At 41.3% G+C, this 22,262-nt stretch overlaps 1 protein-coding gene across 5 annotated transcripts in view; it reads left to right on the forward strand.

Moving 5' to 3' along the window:
• Positions 1-22,262, forward strand: part of PAM (peptidylglycine alpha-amidating monooxygenase) — a 250,259-nt gene that overhangs the window by 46,689 nt on the left and 181,308 nt on the right. For all 5 annotated transcript variants that reach the window (XM_073545548.1, XM_073545723.1, XM_073545901.1 and 2 more), the window contains exon 5: positions 21,466-21,553. In XM_073545548.1, the coding sequence (XP_073401649.1) occupies positions 21,466-21,553 (88 nt within the window). The remainder of the gene's footprint in view (positions 1-21,465; positions 21,554-22,262) is intronic.

Genomic DNA, 22,262 nt, shown 5'->3' on the forward strand with positions numbered 1-22,262 from the left:
GCTTTTTCCCTTGGAAAGGCATCTGTCCCCCCACCCAAAAAAATAAAAATGTCAGTTTCAAAGATTTATAGGACTGTTCATGTGGGCAGCGTACATGGGGTTGTTTCTTGGCCGTGAACCCCTGGCTACTCATGAGATCCACTACTTGGGACCAGAACTTGCAGCCGCAGACATTAAGCTGCCCACATAAAGACCCCTGCGTGTCCTTAGAAAGATGAAAACAGCTAAGCGTTAGTGATGAGTGCAAGTGCTCCTTACTCGAGTATTCCTAGGATGATCGGGTATGCACCAAATATCGTGGGTGCTCGAGTGACATGTTCAAGTCCCAATGGGGGCATGTGTCGCGGCTGTTAGACAGTCACAAAACATGGGGATTACCTATGTATGTTAGGCTGCCTAACAGACGCAAAACATGCAGCTGCGGGTACTCGAACATGCCACTCGAGCACCTGCACATCCGAGGACCCAAGACATACTCGAGTAACGAGTGCTTCCGCTCATGACTAGAAAGCATATCTTTATGGTAAAGCGTATTCACCATCCTTCCTGAAAATGCAGCACGCTCAGCTTTTTCCTAGAGACCACTTTAATGAGTGTGACTACAGATTCAGCAATGCAAACTGCATACATTAGACCTGATGAATACAGTGTACTTACTTTGAAAATCCATGTCAGAATGGCTGCATCATCCTGATATTAAGCTGAACATTTGAGCCCATCCACAAAATAAGAGAGTTAATTAGTCCCAGTGTGTTCAGTCTTTGTGCTCCCAGTCTGACTGATAGCTGCAGCTTGTACTGAGCAGTGAGAGATCTCCACTGCAGCAGGGAGGAGAGACACTGCCAATCAGGCTTGTTGGGCAGAGATAAATGTAAAACGTTCATAAAGGATTATACTGCCATTCTGATATGAATATTCAAAGTAAATACAGTAATCTTATCTAGGAGATCCATTTAGTGAATGCAGTTTGTATTGTGAAATCTGGTAACGGATCGCTCTGAAAGCAATTCTGCTTTGTGTGGGAGCAAAAGCCAAGCTCTGTACTGTGCACTAGTCTGCTGCGCTTTTACAGTAGTGTCATTGTTTTGTTGGTTTTCATAACCAGAGGAGCGATGTTTTAATGTCTGATAAGTCCGGCAGCCTCAGCTTACAGTGTACTGTTACCAGTGATCCGTATAATATTATGGGCGCAGCTATGTTTGTTTTTTTAACCTTTGTTCATAATTACTATGATTATAGCAATTATATCTCCAAGCAGAGTTTGTGTTCCTTCTCAGTCCTTTTTATATGGTTTTGGGGTATTTAACTCCTTTTAGAATCTGCAGAGGACAACAAAGCCTTAAAAGACGGTAGAGTCATTTTGAAAGTGTTGTCTGGTTTGGAAGTATCGTCTTAGGAAATTTAGTAGCCGCCTTCTATATTCACTCAGAACACCTCTTGCTATGGGGGGATGCATCTCGTCTGTGTATTACGCACTGTGTCCTGTAGCAGCTCAGCAGGAGAATCGAACACTTGCTCCCCCAGGCATGACAGCTGATCGCTGGGAATCCCAGCAGCAGAATATTCAGTGCTTAGCTTACTATCAGAAGACTATTTTAACATAATGATGTAGATCGACGCAGAACTTTGGCGGCGTGGATCATAGGACACTGAAGTCGCAGTGACATGTTGCAACCACTGGATATAATGATTTCCTATGGTGTCACATTGCGACCTGCGAGACAGAGATGCAAATATTTCCTAATGTGTAGGATTTTCTGTCGTTGGTCGCAAGTCACATGCACTACTTGACTTGTGATCGACTTATCTGCAACTTGGCTGTTCTATTTACAGGAAACAACAAGTGTCAGAGAGGCTGCGCAGGTGTTTTTGTTGAGCGGCTTCTTAGCTAATTGACTTTTTTAAGTGAATTGCGGTCTCGTTGTGCCCTATACCACTGGTACTACCTGATGCTCCTCTGCTCTTTAACATGTAAAATGCATAGAAGCGGCCACTTGACACTGTCTAGCCTGTCTATACATTCACGATGCATCTGCGACTAATGATTACACGAGCTCCCATATTGCTGTAAACGGTAAAAATATAAGGTACATAATTATTGTTTTTGATCAAAGAGCGCAAAAGCCATCCTACCACGTCAAGGTGTTCAGTATATTTATCACCCATTCAGATGAGGCTGGATTGTCACACAGAGAGGTAGGACATATAGTGGTTAGGGACCATCCATATTTAGGCTTACCTTGACGTGGTAGGAAAAACGCTAAGTAGCTTACTTTTTTTGTGTATATTGGCCAGATAGTGTATTTGTGCATATGTACATTAATTTAAAGGGAACCTGTCACCAGGTTTGACTGATATAAGATGCGGCCGCTGCCTTTCAGGGCTTATCTGCTCTGCAGCATTCTATAATGCTATTATATTCTATAATGCTGTAGATAAGCCCCCGGTCTGACCTGAAAGATAAGAAAAATAAGTTTTATTATACTCACCTGGGGGGCAGTCCAGTCGATTTGGGTGTCGCAGGGCCGGCGCCTCCCATCTTCTTATGATCGCCGACCTCCTGCTTGCTTCACAGGCTCCTTGGCATCGCACTCCTGCTCAGGCGTACTTATGTGCCCTGTTGAGGGCAGACCAAGTTTCTTCAGTGCGCAGGCGCTGGGCCTCTTTTGACTTTTCCCAGCTCCTGCGCACTGCAATACTTTGCTCTTTCCTCAACAGGGCACATAAGTACGCCTGCGCAGGAGCGCGATGCCGGCGAACCATGAAGCAAGTAGGAGGGCGGCATCACAAGAAGATAGGAGGCACCAAACCCGGACTTGCGACACCCATCGGTCCGGACCGCCCGCAGGTGGCCCTTGTACATTGTGCCCTAGAATAAAGACATTCACATAGTACATTTTGGCAGAGCATCTGCTAAGGCCACCAATACTGGTGCCGAAGAAATGTGAAATAGTTACCCATGGCAGCCAATTCGATTTTTTTTTTCCAGCATTTTTCACTTACCAGATTGATTGATTGCATTGAAGACCACTCTACTAGTCATACCGGTGTTTTTAAAGGGTTGTGCCATCATAGAGGCCACTCTGTGAACAGCTGTTTGGGGGTTAAATGGCCACCATCTATTCATATCCACTAAATTGTATTATTAAATTCCAAATGTGGATGGATGGGACCACCATAAGAGGAGAGGCTGCTCGTTAGTGACTCTGCATTCTGGTTCAAAGAGATAAGGGTCTCTTATTTGACTTATATAGCACCATTATTTCCACAGCACTTTACAGTAATCAGCAGCGCTGTCCCCATTGGGGCTCACAATCTGCAGTCTACTATCAGTATGTCTTTGACGTGTGGTAGAAACCCCCGCAAACATGGGGAGAACATATAAACATTTTGTAGATGTCCTTGGTGGGATTTGAACCCCTGGACCCCAGCACTGCAGAACAGTGCTAACCACTGAGTCACCATACTGACCTCTGGCATATAGAATTAGATGCCTAAATAAGACAAACCTTCTGAAGGAAATCTCTAAATCCCCCAATAAATGGTGTCCAAAAATAGATAGCAAACCAAACCCTTGTAAATGGAGGAAATCTTCTTTTCCCCAGATAACGCATCCTGTTCTGCAGAATTACTTGAGAGACTCGGGGTCATTTCACAATCTCTGTGTGTTCCTCGGTAAGATATACATTCTACAGTCTTCTGTCTCTATAGATGAAGATTTCACTTTTTCTTCAAATCTACTTGATACGGTCCAGCAGGATGAGGACTTTTATATTTACCAATGCCAGAGGCAAAAAAAAAAGAGTCTGGATGCTCGGCGTTTCCCGCAGCACCCGGTGACGTACGAAGCTTTCTCTAATTAGGAGCTTAAAGTGATCTGACCATGGTGTCACTCGCAAGAATAAAAGAAACCCCTGAGGAATCTGATCTTCTAATGTAACCGGTTCTTCATATGCAGGAAGAGCAACTTTAGAAAAATCCTAGTGTTTCGCAGCTGCTGGAAGCTGTGAAAATATCATTAAACAAGTCATATATAGCAGTGAGCGGCCGGCTCTGCCCACATCAATGGAGGAAAGTTACAGTAATTGTTGTCTGATGGACACAAGATAATGCACTCATTTTTCTTGTAAAGATACATTTGTTAATAATGCTTATTGTCGTCTTCCCATTATAGTTACTTGTAGTGTTTACAATTCTATACTACTTATTGTATGTCGATGGTCAGCAGATACCGTACTTAATGGTTGTCCCATCTTTTGGGGGACAATTTTTATTTTTATTTTTTAAATCAATAATACATATGAAAATAATAAACTTTGTAATATTTTTTTTTTTTTAGAGAAACTTGCTCCTTTCTCCTGGACTGCTTGTTCATTCTCAAAGTTCTCAATTAACGGGTAAAATCGGTCTTCAGTGAATAAAGATTTTTTCCCATTACTGCTACAGAAAATGACAGTTGGTGCTCAAAAAATTCTATGGAACAACTGTGAGTATGTCAGTGGACTTGCAGTCAGATGCCTGTGTCAGCCGCCAGCTCCTCCCTTTACCCCTCTCTAAACCATTTTTTAAAGTGCCAATCAATAATGGGAAAATCTGTCGTCATTGAATACAGATTTTACCCAGGAATTGAGAGTGAAAGATCAATCCAGGAGGTAAAAGAAGCAAATTACGATATTACAAAATCACTTTTTTTTTTACTTTCTGCTATTGATTGATATTAAAACTGGGAAATTTGTGAATACCATCCATGCTGCTGTGGGCAACGGATTGTAGTTGCACACAGCAGCGCAGATGGTATCTACGAATTTCCCAGTTTTAATACTATGATTAGGTCACCGGTTTGACCTGTGGATCTGCAGCGGCTGTTAACTGATGAGTTTCTATGCTGTAATGAAAAGATACTGTACATCAGGTGAGTGCAGGCTGATTGTATACCCTAAAATCTCCATCCGATAAGCCCCCTATTCGCGCTCTTTTCTCCTTCAGTGTCATTTATTACTATTGATTGATGAAATACAATTTACAGTGTAAATGACTGTTACTCTTTCAGTACATGAAATTGGGGCTAAAAATTTTGCACATTTTGAGTTCACAGGCCTTTTTTTGTTTTCCTTTGATATGGTCTGTGGTCCTAAATAAGCTGAGCTCAGAAAAAGACGGGAAAAAGGGTTACAAACTCCCTGTTAGATTGTGATAGCAGGCTGACTGACAGATTTTCAGTTAACTCCTTCTGCAGCCTTGACAAAGGCTATAGAAGACAAACAGTGTAGTTTTTAAAAAAAAATGAAATCCAATTGCAAAAATGATTTTTAGTCTCAATTATGTGCATTAACTGAGATACAGCTCTGGCAAAAATTAAGAGACCACTGCACAGTTTTATATGAAGGAAAGTATAAAAAATAACCCACTGTGGTGTCCACAATCCTCTTGCAATGGGACAAGCTGGATGGCAAAACAAATGCTAGTAATATCTCAAAAGTAATAGGAATGAAAAAATAACTTTTAGCAATGCCAAAGGAGTTGAAAAGAAGAGTCTTGAGTGAAATAAAGAAGGGCTGAATTCTGGCTTTACTAGCAGAGGGATACAGTGAACGTCTTGTTGCCTCCATCCTTAAAATTTCTAAGACAGTAATCCATTACAACAAGGTCAAACAGCAGACATTGGGGACAACAAAACTACAGACCGGCAGAGGGCAAAAACTACTCTCCACTGACCAGGATGACCATCATCTTATTCGAATGTCACTCAGCAACCACAGGATGACATCAAGTGACCTACAAAAGGAATGGCAAATGGCAAGTGCACAGCAAGAACAGTTCATAACAGGCTCCTAGAGGCAGGGCTCAAGTCATGTAATGGTAGAAAAAAAGCCTCTCATCAATGAGAAACAAAGGAGAGCCAGGCTGAAGTTTGCCAAAGGCCATAAGGATTGGACCATAGAGGACTGGAGTAAGGTAATCTTCTCTGACGAGTCTAATTTTCAGCTTTGCCCAACACCTGATCGTCTAATGGTTAGATGGAGACCTGGAGAGGAGTACAAGCTACAGTGTCTTGAACCCACTGTGAAATCTGGTGTAGGATCGGTGATGATCTGGGGATGCTTCAGCAAGGCTGGAATTGAGCAGGTTAATCTTTGCAAAAGACGTATGAATCAAGCCGAATACCAGGTTATAGAAGAACAGTTGATTCCTTCTGCTCAGGCAATGTTCCCCAACTCTGAGAACTTGTTTTTCCAGCAGGACAATGTGCCATGCCGCACAGCTAGGTCAATCAATGTATGGATGAAGGACCAACACATCAAATCCCTGTCATGGGCAGCCCAATCTCCAGACTTGAACCCCATTGAAAACCTCTGGAAAGTAATCAAGAGGAAGATGGATAGTCACAAGCCATCAAAGAAAGAAGAACTGCTTCAATTTTTGTACCAGGAGTGGCATAAGGACACCCAAAAGCTGTGTGAAAGACTGGTGGAAAGCAGCCAAGACACATGAAAGCTGTGATTAAAAATCATGGATATTCCACAAAATATTGATTTCTGGACTCTTCCTGAGTTAAAACATTAGTGTTGTTGTTTCTAAATGATTATGAACTTGTTTTCTTAGCATTATTTGAGGTCTGCAAGCAATGCTTTTATTTTTCCTATTTTGACCATTTTATGAAAATAAATACAAAAATTTAGTGCTTGGAAATTTGAAGACCTGTTGTTAGTAGTTTATAGAATGAAAGAGCAATTTACATTTTACTCAAAAATCTTATATATAAAGCTCAAGTGTGTGTATGTGTGTATGTCCGGGATAGGCACAGTCACACGTCTGGACCCCAAGAGTGTCCTAAGCTATGTTGTGAGGCAAAATTTTAACCCCGCGCATTCCAATTCACCAAACAATTTTGCCCCTATCTACATACTGGGGAAAAAGTGTGTGCGTATCAAGCCCCACCCCTCATTATGATGTCACAATGGTTGCCACGGCGATGATGTCATCATAGGTTGCAAGCCCGCCGCTCATTATGATGTCATAATGGTTGACCATGGGATGGAGGATGTGTGATGGGTATATGGGCACTGGACTATGGGATAGAGGATATGTATGATGGGTATATGGGCACAGGACTATGGGATGGCGAATATGTATGATGGGTATATGGGCATGGGACTATGGGATGGAGAATATGTATGATGGGTATATGGGCACTGGACTGTGGGATGGCGAATATGTATGACGGGTATATGGGCACGGGACTATGGGATGGCGAATATGTATGATGGGTATATGGGCATGGGACTATGGGATGGAGGATGTGTGATGGGTATATGGGCATTGGACTATGAGATGAAGGATGTGTGATGGGTATATGGGCACTCGACTATGGGATGGAGGATATGTATGATGGGTATATGGGCACGGGCCTATGGGATCGTGGATATGTATGACGGGTATATGGGCATGGGACTATGGGATGGAGGATAATTATAATTTGCTATAACTAACCACAGTTAGTTACTATGCCCTGGCAGCGCCAAATGCCAGAATAATGAGAGAGAGAATGTTTTAAAGATTTTTTTTTTTTTACTTACTGCAAAGTCAAGAGTTTACATACAGTAGATTTCATTAGTATTTGGTACCATTGCTTTTAAACTGAACTACATGGGTCAAACATTTGAGAATTCCTTTCACAAGCTTCTCACAATAGTTGGTCGTAATTTGGGCTCATTCCTCCTTATGTAACTGATCCAGGTTTGTAGGTAGCCTTGCTCGCACCTGCCTTTTCAGCTTTGCCTATAAATTTTCTATAGGATTGAGATCAAGGCTTTGTGACGGCCACTCCAAAACATTGACTTTATTATTCTTAAGCCACTTTATCATTTTGGCAGTATGCTTCGGGTCATTGTCCATTTGGAAGACCCATTTCCGCCCAGCTTTAACTTCCTGGCTGATGTTTTTAGATGTTGTCTAAGTATTGCCACATAATCTTCTCTTCTCATGATACCATCTATTTTGTGAGGTGCATTAGTCCCTCCTGCAGAAAACCAACCCCACAACATGATGCTGCCTACCCCATGTTTCACAGTTGGGATGGTGTTCTTAGGCTTCCAAGCTTCGCCCGTTTTCCTCCAACCATAATGATGGTCATTATGCCCAATGTAAAATCCCTGCTGGCATCACTGCATGGCTTCCCATCAGGCTGATACATCAACTTACTCACCACTCCGGGCCATGCTGTGAGTTCTGCCCTCCACCTGCTCCATGCTGTGAACCATGTGTCCTCTGCTTGCTGTATGCATACATCCTGGCTGTGTGCTCTAAAACGGCAGTGCCTGCACTTCCTGTGTCTTATTAGGAGTGCACACACAGTCTCTATGAGTCCCCAGCCTATCGCCAAGAGGTACCGGTTACTTAAGGCATCTCCACTAATTAGTAGATGCCTTAGCAACAAACTCTGTCTGCTTTCTGGTTCTGAGTTGCCAGTTACTGTCCTGTTTCTGTCACCCTGGGAACTTTATATCCAGGCCCGTATCTGTATTCTTTGTGTCTCATTTCCACCTTCCTGGGGGCTGCATACCCAGGCCCGTACCTGTATTCTATATGTCTTGCTTCAGTCATCCTGGGGGGCTGTATACCCAGGCCTAAATCCTTCGTCCTGAACTTGTTCCCGTGTTTGTCCTTGTCTGAACTTCGTCCTATACCTATACCTGTTTGTTTCTTAGTCTGTAGCCTTCCCTACACTGCCGTTTCTGTCCTGCGACTCTACTCTGCTCCCATCCCACATCCTGCGTCTCTGCTCCCGTTCCGCATCTTGCGGCTCTGCTCCCGTTCCGCATCCTGCGGCTCTGCTCCCGTTCCGCATCTTGCGGCTCTGCTCCCGTTCCGCATCTTGCGGCTCTGCTCCCGTTCCGCATCTTGCGGCTCTGCTCCCGTTCCGCATCTTGCGGCTCTGCTCCCGTTCCGCATCTTGCGGCTCTGCTCCCGTTCCGCATCTTGCGGCTCTGCTCCCGTTCCGCATCTTGCGGCTCTGCTCCCGTTCCGCATCCTGCGGCTCTGCTCCCGTTCCGCATCCTGCGGCTCTGTTCTACTCCCATTCCACATCTGTGGCTCTTTGTTCACTGTGGATATTGACACAATCTTACCAGCTTCCAACATCATCTTCACAAGGTTTTTTTGCTTTTGTCCTTGGGTTGATATGCACATGTCAGACCAAAGCACGTTCAGCGTTCATCTCTGGGACACAGAACCCATCAACTTCCAGAGCGGTTTGATAGCTGGACGTTCCCATCTTGTTTGTACTTGCGTATAATTGTTTGTACATATGAACGAGGCACCTTCACGTATCTTGAAATTGTACCCAAGGATGAGCCAGACTTGTGCAAGCCCACAATTCTCTTCCTGATATTTTGGCTGATTTCTTTAGACTTTCCTATGATGCTACACAAAGAAGCAGTGTGTTTCAGGTGCTTCCAAACACATGACATCGTCATATGGGCAGTCCAGAACTGTTTAAAGACATAGTAATCTTAGTGTATGTAAAATTTTGGCTTTGCAGTAAGTAATAAAAATGCCTTAAAGCATTCTGTCATTAGTCTGGCATTTGGCAAATATTAATAACTAGCTGAAGAGCCCGGCGCTGCCCGGGCATATTAACTAACTGTGGTTAGTTATAGCAAATTATAATTATCCTCCATCCCATAGTCTCGTGCCCATATACCCATCATACATATCCACGATCCCATAGGCCCGTGCCCATATACCCATCATACATATCCTCCATCCCATAGTCCCATGCCCATATACCCATCATACATATTCGCCATCCCATAGTCCCGTGCCCATATACCCATCATACATATCCTCCATCCCATAGTCCCATGCCCATATACCCGTCATATATATCCTCCATCCCATAGTCCAGTGCCCATATACCCATCACACATCCTCCATCCCATAGTCAACTATTGTGACCTCATAATGAGGGGCGGGGCTTGACGCGCACACACTTTTTCCCCAGTATGTAGTTGGGGCAAAATTGTTTGGTGAATTGGAACGCGCGGGGTTAAAATTTCGCCTCACAACATAGCCTAGGACGCTCTTTGGTTCCAGACGTGTGACTGTGCCAAATTTTGTGGCTGTAGCTGCGACGGTGCGGATGCCTATCCCGGACATACACACACTTGAGCTTTATATAATAGATTATGGTAATCCTAATTGACCTGAAATGGGAAAAGTTTATTCTGATTTCATGTCAGATATTGAGAAAACATGAATGTGTCTTTTTATATAGTGTATGTAAACTTCTGGTTTCAACTGTATATATAACAGGTTGACAACCCCTTTAACGTTGGATTGACCTGATCCTTACCATTATGTGTAAGACTAATGGGTCTTTAAATATTATATTTTTCATTTTGAAATCAGTCATGAATACAAGTAATTCTTTCTTCAAAGAAAGCATCCACAACTATCTCCGCTCCATTGAAGTATATCGAGCTGAACAGAAAACCTAATTGAACCTGTGTGCATATGAAGGGCAGTTTGTGGGTGGTGATGTACCCCTTTAAGATAATGAATAGGCCTCATGGCATCTAATAATCTTAAGACTTACATTGCACATGCCAGTCTTCATGAAGGATGCGCTGGAACATGATGAGTAAGCCACTTAATGAGTTTTGGTTCGCGTTCTCAGTGGTTTCCGTTTTTGGTCAATTGGTATTACCATAATTATTAACCCCTTAACCCCCAAGGGTGGTTTGCACGTTCATGACCGGGCCAATTTTTACAATTCTGACTACTGTCCTTTATGAGGTAATAACTCTGAAACGCTTCCATGGATCCCGGTGATTCTGACATTGTTTTCTCATGACATATTGTACTTCATGTTAGTGGTAAAATTTAATTCAAATAATTTGCGTTTATTTGTGAAAAAAATGGAAATTTGGCGAAAATGTTGAAAATTTCGCAATTTTCCAACTTTGAATTTTTATGCCCTTAAATCACAGAGATACGGCACACAAAAAACTTAATAAGTAACATTTCCCACATGTTTACTTTACATCAGCACAATTTTGGAACCAAATTTTTTTTTTTTTAGGAAGTTATAAGGGTTAAAAGTTGACCAGTGATTTCTCATTTTTGCAACACCATTTTATTTTTACGGACCACATCACATTTGAAGCCACTTTGAGGGGTCTATATGATAGAAAATACCCAAAAGTGACACCATTATAAAAACTGAACCCCTTAAGGTGCTCAAAACCACATTCAAGACGTTTATTAACCCTTCAGGTGCTTCACAGGAATTTTTTGAATATTTAAAAAAAAAAATGAACATTTAACTTTTTTCACAAAAAAAATATTTCAGGTTCAATTTTTTTATTTTACCAAGGGTAACAGGAGAAATTGGACTGCAAAAGTTATTGTGCAATTTGTCCTGAGTGCGCCGATACCTGATATGTGGGGGGGAACCACTGTTTCGGCGCATGACAGAGCTCAGAAAGGAAGGAGCGCCGTTTGACTTTTTCAATGCAAAATTGGCTGGAATTCAGATCGGACGCCATGTCACGTTTGGAGAGCCCCTGATGTATCTAAACAGTGGACACCCCCGACAAGTGACCCCATTTTGGAAACTAGACCCCCCCAAGGAACTTACCTAGATGTGTGGTGAGCAGTTTGAACCCCCAAGGGCTTCACAGAAGTTTATAACGCCCCCGGGCCTGAAAATAAAAAAAATCGTATTTTTTCCACAAACATGATCATTTAGTCCCCAATTTTTTTATTTTCCCAAGGGTACCAGGAGAGAATGGACCCCAAAAGTTGTTGTCCAATTTGTCCTGAGAACACTGATACCCCATATGTGGGAGAAAACTACTGTATGGGCACACGTCTGGGCTTGGAAGGGAAGTAGTGACGTTTTGGAATGCAGACTTTGATGGAATGGTCTGCGGGTGCCCCTGATGTGCCTAAGCTATTGAAACTCCCCACAAGTGACCCCATTTTGGAAACTAGACCCCCCACGGAACTTATCTAGATGTGTGTTGAGCACTTTGAACCCCCAAGTGCTTCACAGAAGTTTATAACGTCCAGGCGTGAAAATAAAAAAATCATATTTTTTTTCCACAAAAATGATATTTTTGCCCCCAATTTTTTATTTTCCTAAGGGCAACAGGAGAAATAGGACTCCAATCTCTGTTCTAGCATAACGCCAGTATTCTAGTCCATAATTAGTCAAGGAAATAGCACAATTCTTGCTATCAATAAGTGAAATCTCAGATCTTTTAACAGCTACAAGTGGCATCTAGTTGGTCGTTATGAGACAAGTGCTCCTATAAATGTCATTCACTTGCATCACACATGTGGCTTTCCTTTTATTTGTCGCACACAATGTGAGTCTGTTGTAGCACCAATATAACATGGCTGCAGTACACGTATTATATATGCTGGTATATGGTAAGTAGGCATGACCGTGCATACTTAATTGTAATAGGCAAATGAATGGTATAATGAAACATTAAATAGCACATTGCATGGTATTGGACATTTCTAGTGGCAACTCAATCCGCAACAGAATGAAAGGTAGCCAATTTGGGATATCTCCATTCTGAACAGTTTAGAGTAGACGACACCAATAGGATTCAGGTGCAATAAATGTTTAATTGTTGTAAGAGGGTGGCAGCTCTAATTCCAAACTAGTGCATTGGTTCCAACAATTGTTGAAAAGAGTAGCTTCTGTACAAGGTTTTGAACTTTTGGATGCGACCATAACCCAAGATCCATTCAATAAGAGCTGCTTGGATTGAGGTACCATGGACAAGAAACTGCACATAACCCTGAGGTCACTAGGTGTAACGCCAAGAGATGTGGAGAACGCATAATATTGAGCATGAATATTGCCCTGGGATATTTTAATGGATAGGGCATGGCCAAGGAGGTCTAGTTCAGGGAAATCCGAAAATATATATTGTTGTGGCATCAGTTGAAAAGCTTTCTGCTTCAACAGTTGGTGTTGGAACAACATGTTCTGCAAGTCTAATGGTAAAGCTCAAGAGGTTAAAACCATCTACACGGTTTCTCCAATTTGGGGAAATATTAAACACTTGGAAGAATGAGTGCACAAAAAAAAAACTGGTCAGTCTGTTCAATGCATGTCAAATCACCTGAGAAAAGGTTTAGAAATATGGATCTTGCCCCTAGCAAATGTATAAAACATGTTATTAAACGCAAAATATTGTATTTCAAAATACTTCAAGAATTTTACATTTTTCGTCTAGGGTCAGTGAAAAAAAATAGACTGTCTTAAAAAGTCTCTGATGTGAGAGGCAAAAAACTCCCCAATCTTTCCTCTTTTATGAATCATGTAAGAAACATATAAATAGACAAGATGCAAAACAATGGTAGATATAAAAGATTAAGGGCTAGATTGCTAATAATATGCTTAATGGCTATGCCTAGCAGCTGTGAATACAAATACCGTAAATCCCATACCAATGTAGGACTGACTAGAAGGAGCACTCAAGTGCTAGGGTCGTACTAAAGCCAACACTTAGCATACTATGCTACAAACACTAGATAATGCATAAACCTTTCGACATTTGTATACCAGGGAGAAATGAAGAAGAGAAATGGGGGGTGCACAGGCACCTTGGTGCTTATATCATCAACACTGGACTTTGTCAGGAGGTGCCTGATTCATATGCATGTGATTATCATAAAAGAGCAAAGGTTGGGGAGTTTTTGCCTCTCACATCAGGGATTTAGGGTCCTTATTATGGATTATTTTTCCATCATCTTTTCCTGATGTGTGTCTTTCAGTCTGACCTCTCCCTACCACTATGCATTCATTTGCATGTAATTATTAATAAACTTAATTTATTGAATTGTTATATTTGCTTGCCCCTATTTGTTTCCATTACTTTATTAAGTATGGTATATTATTTATATTTTTTTGTTATTTTCCCAATTGGAAATTTTTATTTGTTTTCACATATTGTTAGTTTAGGGGCGTTAGTCGTTGGTGGAGACTCTTATCTTATAGGTTAGTATATTAAAAAGTCAGTTTTTCATGGTTCGGGTATGAACTCAGTTTCTGGCCCAAATTAGCTTTTTTCTCCCCAGAAAATATTTCTTTCTTTGGGCTGTACTGCAGTTCAGCCGCGATCAATCTAATGTGGAATGAGCTACAATACCACATGCAGCCATTGGACAGATGTGGTGCTGTATATGGGGGATCCATCTTTCTGGAAAAGTTGTGATAGATATTACTGTAGATTAATTGAGAATTTGTCAGTTCATTATAGTCTGAAGGTTTCTCTAAGGCCAGGATCACACTGGCGATTTAAACGGCCGAGTCTCGCATGGTAATACACGGCGCTGCCGCCGGGACTCAGGAGCGGGGCGTGCGGTCGCATAGCAATACATGGAGCTGCATGCCCCGCTCCTGAGTCCCGGCGGCAGCGCCGTGTATTACCATGCGAGACTCGGCCGTTTAAATCGCAAGTGTGAGCCCGGCCTTAATCCTTCTTTCTGTACAGCAGTGGGCAATCGACCATACTAAGTTGTTTTGTATTATTGTAGTCTGATGAGCACTTAGCCTAGCCATTACAGTATAATGACAGCAACAAAAAAGCTTTTTCTCAGCCATTTGTGGTTAATAAAAATCCTCTTCATTGGTAAAATGATGCAAATTTATATAGATATCTCTCAGAAGTAGTGGTCTCCATTTTTTAGTAGTTTAGTTGGAAACGTAACTGCGGTGCTTAGCATAGAGCGCTCTATAAATGTGAGCTGACCCTTGGGCTAGATTCAAACAGATGTCAAAATGGAAATGGATGGGTCAAACCGACCATTTTTCTCTTGTATATCATTCGTTTTGCATCTGTTTTTTTTTACCTCATCCAAATGTAAAGGGAATCTGTCAGCAGGTTTATGCCATATAATCTGAAGACAACATGCTGTAAGAGTTAAAACACAGATTTCAGCACTGCCTCTCTTGTCAAGCTTGGTGATTGTTTCCTTTTTATCAGGTAATTTTTTATTAAACATTTTCAAAAACTGAAAAAAACAGGTAATCACATACAGGATAGTTCCCAAATAGTGTATTACATAAACACAATAGAACCCCACAAAAATGCCTCCCATCTTACCCCCCACCCTCACCCGACAAAAAGCTCTCTTCTCTCCCGATGCATCTGGTCTCTCACAGCCAGAGTTTTCCGGTTATATCCTCCTCAACACTCTCATCCATGTTAATCTAGAAGGAGCCAACCCGGGTGAGTCTAGCCAAGGCGCCCATATATCATCCCATTTCTTAATGGTTCTTCTCTTTTGGTACACATATCTCTCCATATCTATATTATTATTAACTGCATCAGTAACTTCCGTGATTGGCGATAGTTTCCTTGCAATAATTGCTTTAGTACCAGGAGCTTATCATTGCTGGACACAACAGCTACACTCCTGGTCTGACACCCCCACTGCTGTGATCAGCACCTCACTGTCTATGGACATTATATATAGAGAGCCTGGTGTGGGCGGGGTTAGCTTTCTCAGCTCTGCTTCATGCAAAATCTAAAAGATCTGATTGTGTCAGACTGACTGTCCCCAGTATTCTAAGTGATACAGCGTTGGATTCAGGGTATCTTTTCCTACAGCAGGCTGCTTTCAGATGAGGTAACAAAAACCTCCTGACATATTCCCTTTAAAAACTGAAGCAAGTCTATTGTCTCTTAATAAACAGTTAAAAACGTACAAAAAAGTACATCTTCAGTTTTTTTGTTTTTTTTTAACGATCCCTATAGATTACAGTGGCGCCGGGTCTGATCTGTAAAACAGATGAGATTAGGACATTCTCTGAGTCTCACGGACTGAACACATGGATCCATTCTTAAAATTGATGTGTGTATGGATTAATGAAAATCTATGACTCCGTGTGATCTCTATTAAAAAAAAAAAAAAAAATGTGGCGGATTTTTATTTTTTTTTCAGAATGGTTAATTAATTCCAGAGGTGGGAGGAGCAAAGAAGTGGCAAATAAATATTTCTCTGAAATGTTACAAAGTTTCTTATATTTGTTTGCATCATTGAGGGGTACCGTTTGTAGAAATAGCAGTGACCATTTCTCAAATTTGAGAAATAAGGTGGATTTTTCTTAGCATTTGTAATAATTTACAAAAAAAAACCCATGTGGCTACAAAGTCTATGGCAGGAGATTGAAACGTGAACATAGTGTTTCATTTACAGCACAATTGCGACGTTTGTTTTTTTGGTTTTTTTTAAGTGTTGTTTTTGCACAAATCCTACTCTACAGTTATTGAAAAAATGTCACTGAATACTTAAAATGAAAAGGATTTTTCCTTACCAACCTTTAAAATGCGCTGACAAAAATAGTGCATAGAGGAGGTTATAATAGTCAGTCAGTACCTATATTTTTTGCATTGTGTCTTTCATATTGGCGTATTTTTCTGGCTCGGGATTAGTTGCTGCCAACGATCCAGATGAATAGTAATGATCTCATGATTTGTGAAGCTGCAGATTTCGGAGAGGACATACTTTTTCACATCACTGTGCTGGCAGTTTACTTTATAGTTTGCCGAGAATATTAATGGCTATAGGGTGTCCTGGAGACACTTGGAAGGATTGAGCCTGACATCTGGCTACTCAGCCAAGAAATGTAGCTGTCATCTCCATCCATAGCTTTCACTCACATGACTGGCCAGTAAACAAATGTCTGCCGCTCTCCGCGCTGACGGATTGAATCTGTAGCATGACACAATTTAATGTGAGCTCTGGTGGTGAAATCGATGGCGGTGGTCTAGTTTTACAGCTTATTTATTATATGATCTATTGTAATGTTCATCATGAATGCATTCATCTTGTTTTATCTTTAATCTATCATTTATTAAGATATATACACATTTATAAATTTTTGTGATCTTTGTGGGTGATTTATACTGGCGTTCTCCGGGTTTATGTTAAATCGTTGCATGATGTGATTACATACAATGAGAAATGTCTGAGACCTAACATGAATTTAAAGTGACGTGTAGGGCTGCAAACCTATGGACTTCACATATAGCGATATTAAAGGAGTTTTACGAGATAAAAAAAAGTCTAACGTTCAACACAAAAACGATGGCTCCTATGGGAACAATCCTTTATTGCCATACCTCTCTTGAATTAATCTTGGATATAGACACCACTGCCACCCTACTTGAAGACTGACCCATCAACTCTTCTCACCAAACTTTATATAACCCACTTCTCTCCTAAACCCAAATTTTAAGCCATGGGATTCAGGAGACACATTCCTGTGCATGGTTACATCAAGGAAGATGCCAGATCCGTCACTTTTAGTAGCCTCCCAATGGCTCTTTGGCGCAGAACCTTCCAGTGCCACAGTCCTTCCAGGTTGAAATTGCTTACAAATATCACATTTCTTAAAATCGCTGCTGTTTTCCGTGCCATCTCCACACCCTCTGACGCCTTTTGAACCTCTTTGCTCACAATGAGATCCAGTGCGCCGTTTGCTCCTCATGATTTACCAGTAACCCCCAGACCCTCCTGAGGACTCTTCTCCACCCCACCATCTAAATGTGGGGGAACAAAAATTCTAACTTTGAAAAGAACTTTGCACCATACTTTTTCTGGTCCTACGTATTTTTGGGAAGAGTTACACTGGATCTACGTCCAGCTTATGTGACAAGATTTGCTTGGTCTATTCTAGTCTGACACACCAATACAAATCTACCATGGATCCTTATTACAGCAAAGGCCTGAATATTTGCTTTCTGGAAATTTTTATTCCCTCTGACCATTGCTTAAATGTCAAGTTTGCAAAAAAAAAAACTGAATGGGGAATAGTCTTTGTTTTCCATTGTGTTGGATAGCTGAATTTTCTAGCATTCGGCTGTAACTGGTTTCTCCACTGTATTCTTTTCGGAAGGTGCACCAGTATTTTTGAATCTCATTTTTTACATTTCGGTGTGTACTTTCACGGTTGGCAAAAAATGCTGTTCTAATATGATTATATTTTGTTTTTCTGCCCAGTCTAAACTCTTGGCAGACCTTCACAATGGCAGGTTGAAATCTGCTTCCTCCATCAAAATACAAGTGGGAAGCAAGTGAAAATCACTCGCAGCCAGGTTTTTTTTTTTTTTTTTAATATGCTAATACTTTAAAGGGGTTGTCCACTACTCAGGTATTGATTACATATCCTTAGGATAGATCATACTTCCACCGGAAACTGGTTGCAGTGTGTCTGGTGGCTGGATGTAAAGACTGTACACATTGGAAGCAGCACAACTTATATTTCAATGAACCCACGCTCACCTGATGGCCACTATAATGAATGAGAAAATTGCACGTTACTTGATGTACCAAAAGTCATTTTTAGAAGTGATTTGGGTTATGCCATCTTCCCATTGTCCAATGTCCTTTCCAAAATACACAATAAATAATGTAAGTCTGTGAAAGGAAGTTCAAACACCTATAGTGCATACAGAATGCTCAGCCTCAGGAGCCGCACAATGTAATCATTGGGTGACAAGGTGGGGCCAAAGCTTATATCCTAAGAAGTGGTTTTACCATGTTACTTGCCTGCTTCAAATCTCGGATTTTAAGTGTGAAATTGTGATGCTTGTAAACGTCACTTCTCACAGACAAGCAATGAGGCCGGGAAGTCAAGGGGTCCAGGGTCAAATGTGAAGAAAGTTCTTCATAAACAGATAGGCAAGATAAAAGAGTAAACAGGTCACAGTTCGAGGTCAGAGTTTCGCAAGTGTGACACCTGGAGGTAATCCAGCAGACCCATCATGATTGAGCTGCTGGGCAAACCTATAACAATACTGACAGCCCTTCTCACCGACTGAGCTGTAACTCGCTCATTGCGCCCTAGGAGTGGTGGGATCCTGATAAATTGCATGTTCGCCTTAAAGAGGTTGTCTACTACTTTTTCATTGATGACCTAATCTCAGGTCATCAATGTCCGATTGGTCGGGGTTAGACAACTGGCACTCCCTACGATCAGCTGTTCTCCATGTCAGAGTCTGCCCGCCGGAACTGCTCAGTAGTAGAGATGCTCAGTCTTCTGACAGTGGCCATCTTGCCATGGTGCACATCGGCTTCCTATTGATATGAATATGAGGCGGATGTGTAGTATCCAGCCGCAGTCATTATTAGGGTATGTGCACACGTTGTGGATTTGGCTGGAGATTTTTCTGCGCAGATTTGGCTGAATCCGCAGGTAAAATGACCTGCGGATTTAGTGCAGATTTTGTGTGGATTTTCTGCAGATTTTGTGTGGATTTCGCCTGCGTTTTTACACCTGCGGATTCCTATAGTGGAAGAGGTGTAAAAACGCTGTGGATTCCGCACAAAGAATTGACATGCTGCGGAAAATAAACCTTTGCAAATCTGCGCGGAATTTTCCGCAGCATGTGCACAGCAGATTTGGTTTTCCATAGGTTTACATGGCACAGTACACCGCATGGAAAACTGCTGCGGATCCGCAGGGCCAAATCCGCAACGTGTGCAACATACACTTAGAAGACAAAACATCTCCACAATCAAGCAGTTCTGGCCGGCGGCCACTTACACCGACAACAGCTGATCGGCAGGCATGCTGAGTGTCGGACACTGACCAGTCAGACATTGATGGCCTATACCAAAAATGTAGTGGACAACTTCTTTAAGCCCCTTTAGTGGCATAACTTGTCATCTGTGTTGTGATCACAGCACACTGTCGGCAAAAATTTTATGAAAACTAAACTGCCATTTTTGTTTTTCCTTTTTATTGCCTTAAATGTTACCAAATTGAATAGTAGTAGCGTTATAGAAACATTGGCTCCCCATCCTAGTTTTGACAGTATTAGTCATCTCTTCAATTAGAAGTTGCCCTGTCAGTATTGTATCTACCGTAGATTGGACTGTAAGTTGGTAGAACAACTTGATGTGACTTCACAAAACTGGTATCAAGTTTTTCTACTGTAAGCAAAAATATAACAGAAGAGGCATCCCTCCCTTGTATGTGTTTGACATGTTTTTATTTTTCATATCATGTCATGTCTGTTTTGTTACTAGAGGCAGCTGTTTCCTGTCTAGCATTGTTCCTTCTTAGAGGCCATTGTCTGTGTATTGTATCCGTCATTCTGTAGGCTGAGCATTACTACCGTTTATATAAAGATGACAGTTTCTGTAGAATTATTGGTGTTGAAAATTACAGCGTGTAATCGTTAATAACCATCTGTATTTTCTTTTCTGATTTTATTTTTTTTTTTTAATTTTGTAAAATGTTGAAAATGAATGCATGTTCTTTATCTGGCATTCCAAAAGCTCAAACACTTATGAAGCTACAGTATATAGACATTTATTTTAATTTTTTCTTCTCCAGTTTCCAATTAAAGCAAAATAAATAGAACGATCCTCAATCCTCTGAATTACTCCTCAGGATATTGGCTTTGTATAAGCATAAATATCTTGGCCAAGATTTTAGTTTTATTAGTTAAAATAAAATTATAAACTGAGCACAGAAGCTTCTATGAACTGCACTTTTTTGGAAGATCTGCCATTCTAATATAGACTGTTTTCTGTAATTTGTAGTTTGTGGCACACAGACAACATCTCATCACCATGTTGAGATTCGTGGGTTCCACTCTTAGACTGACACCTCTTTTTCCATATATGTTACTCATATTTGGGGAGCACATATAATTCTCTGCTTTTGTTCTTTATTTATGACTAGAGATTTTCTTTCTTTAGCTGCTCATTCATAAGATAAAATGGTCATCCACCAAGTATTACACCAGGGTGTACCTCTCCCTGATTAGGGTGTATGGCTCAGTGACCATGACATTGGGACTTTACTTAGCGGGGTGGCCCACTGCTAGGACAACTCCTTCTTAATCTGAATGTTGAATGAATAAAAATTTGCAGCCATAATATCTGTACCTACTAAAGATATTTAACAGACTTCAAATATCTTCTTGGACAACCCATTTTTAAATGGTGGTGTTCCCCTTGAAAAATAAAAAAACTTACACCTGCCCCCTGCCTTAGTACCTTGTCATGCCGGCACTAGCATGACATCGGCTGCAGCACTTATGTGGCATAACAATCAGCAGCCACTGATGGACCGCAGTGATGACATATTACTTGGGCAAAAGTTGTTTATCTGAAGTGTGAGCAACAGAGCCCATCACTGGCTGCAGTGCTCACGTGGCATAGCAATGTCACATGAGCGCCAGGAGACCCGATGACATTATTGCTTGGATGGCGTAAGTGATTGACATGTGTATATACAAGTATATACAAGTTTTTACACGGGGAATACAGTATGCTAGGAGGAGGTAGAAGTAGTGGACAATCCCTTTAAGGGCCATGTAGTAGTCATCAGTAGCTTGTGTGAACTGTGCAGAACACAATGAATATAGCTGCTGTTTAATTGTTGTTTTTATTAACAAATACATTGTGTTCTTATCCTAGTTGACTTCAGACCTCATGCCAATATGGATACCACCCATCACATGCTCCTGTTTGGATGCAGCTCCCCCGCTTCCACTGAGGAATACTGGTATGTGGGTCTCTGTCCATCTTTAACGTTTTGGATGATAGAATAGAGCATACGCTATGCAATTCATATCTTAACAGTTTATTTTTACTTTCTGCCCATTTATTTCCAATGAAATAGTTTGCCTTTCTTGTCTTAGTGGTAAAAGTTATACAAGTTATTGCTAAGGATCATATACTGCGCATGTTATCTGTGTATACCGGACCATGTGCTGACAATTACATTATGTATTGATAAAAATCTAATTATTGGCGAACGAGTGTTTTGCTTGGTCATTGGGTGATGGCTGAAATGTCTACACCGAAAAATAACCAGGAGCAATGTGTCATTAAAGAACTTCCGGCGGAGCGTTGTGATGGGCTGTCAGGATGTTGATGGCGTTTTCATTAAACAGTTGTATCCAGCCCCAATGTACAATATTAAGTGAATTCCAAGAACATGAAAACAGTTGCAATAACATTTATGGACGCTATCAAACTTGTCCACGTCTTTATTTCATTCTTATTACTATGTGATGATGGTGAGTTGTAGGAGATCTTGGTAGTGTCCGTTTCCTGCTGATACTACATGCATTGCTCTGTGGTCCACTAGTATGCTCCTCGCCTCCCTTACTGCCTTCTTGGCCCACATGTCTCATTCGTTCTCTCCAGCCAGCTGATTTCAATGCACACATCAGTCCGAAATATACATTTTTCACCGAGTGGACACCTAT

Source organism: Dendrobates tinctorius, unplaced genomic scaffold, assembly GCF_039654945.1.
Source record: "Dendrobates tinctorius isolate UK_male_01 unplaced genomic scaffold, ASM3965494v1 ptg000003l, whole genome shotgun sequence".
NCBI classification, from domain to species: Eukaryota; Metazoa; Chordata; class Amphibia; order Anura; family Dendrobatidae; genus Dendrobates; species Dendrobates tinctorius.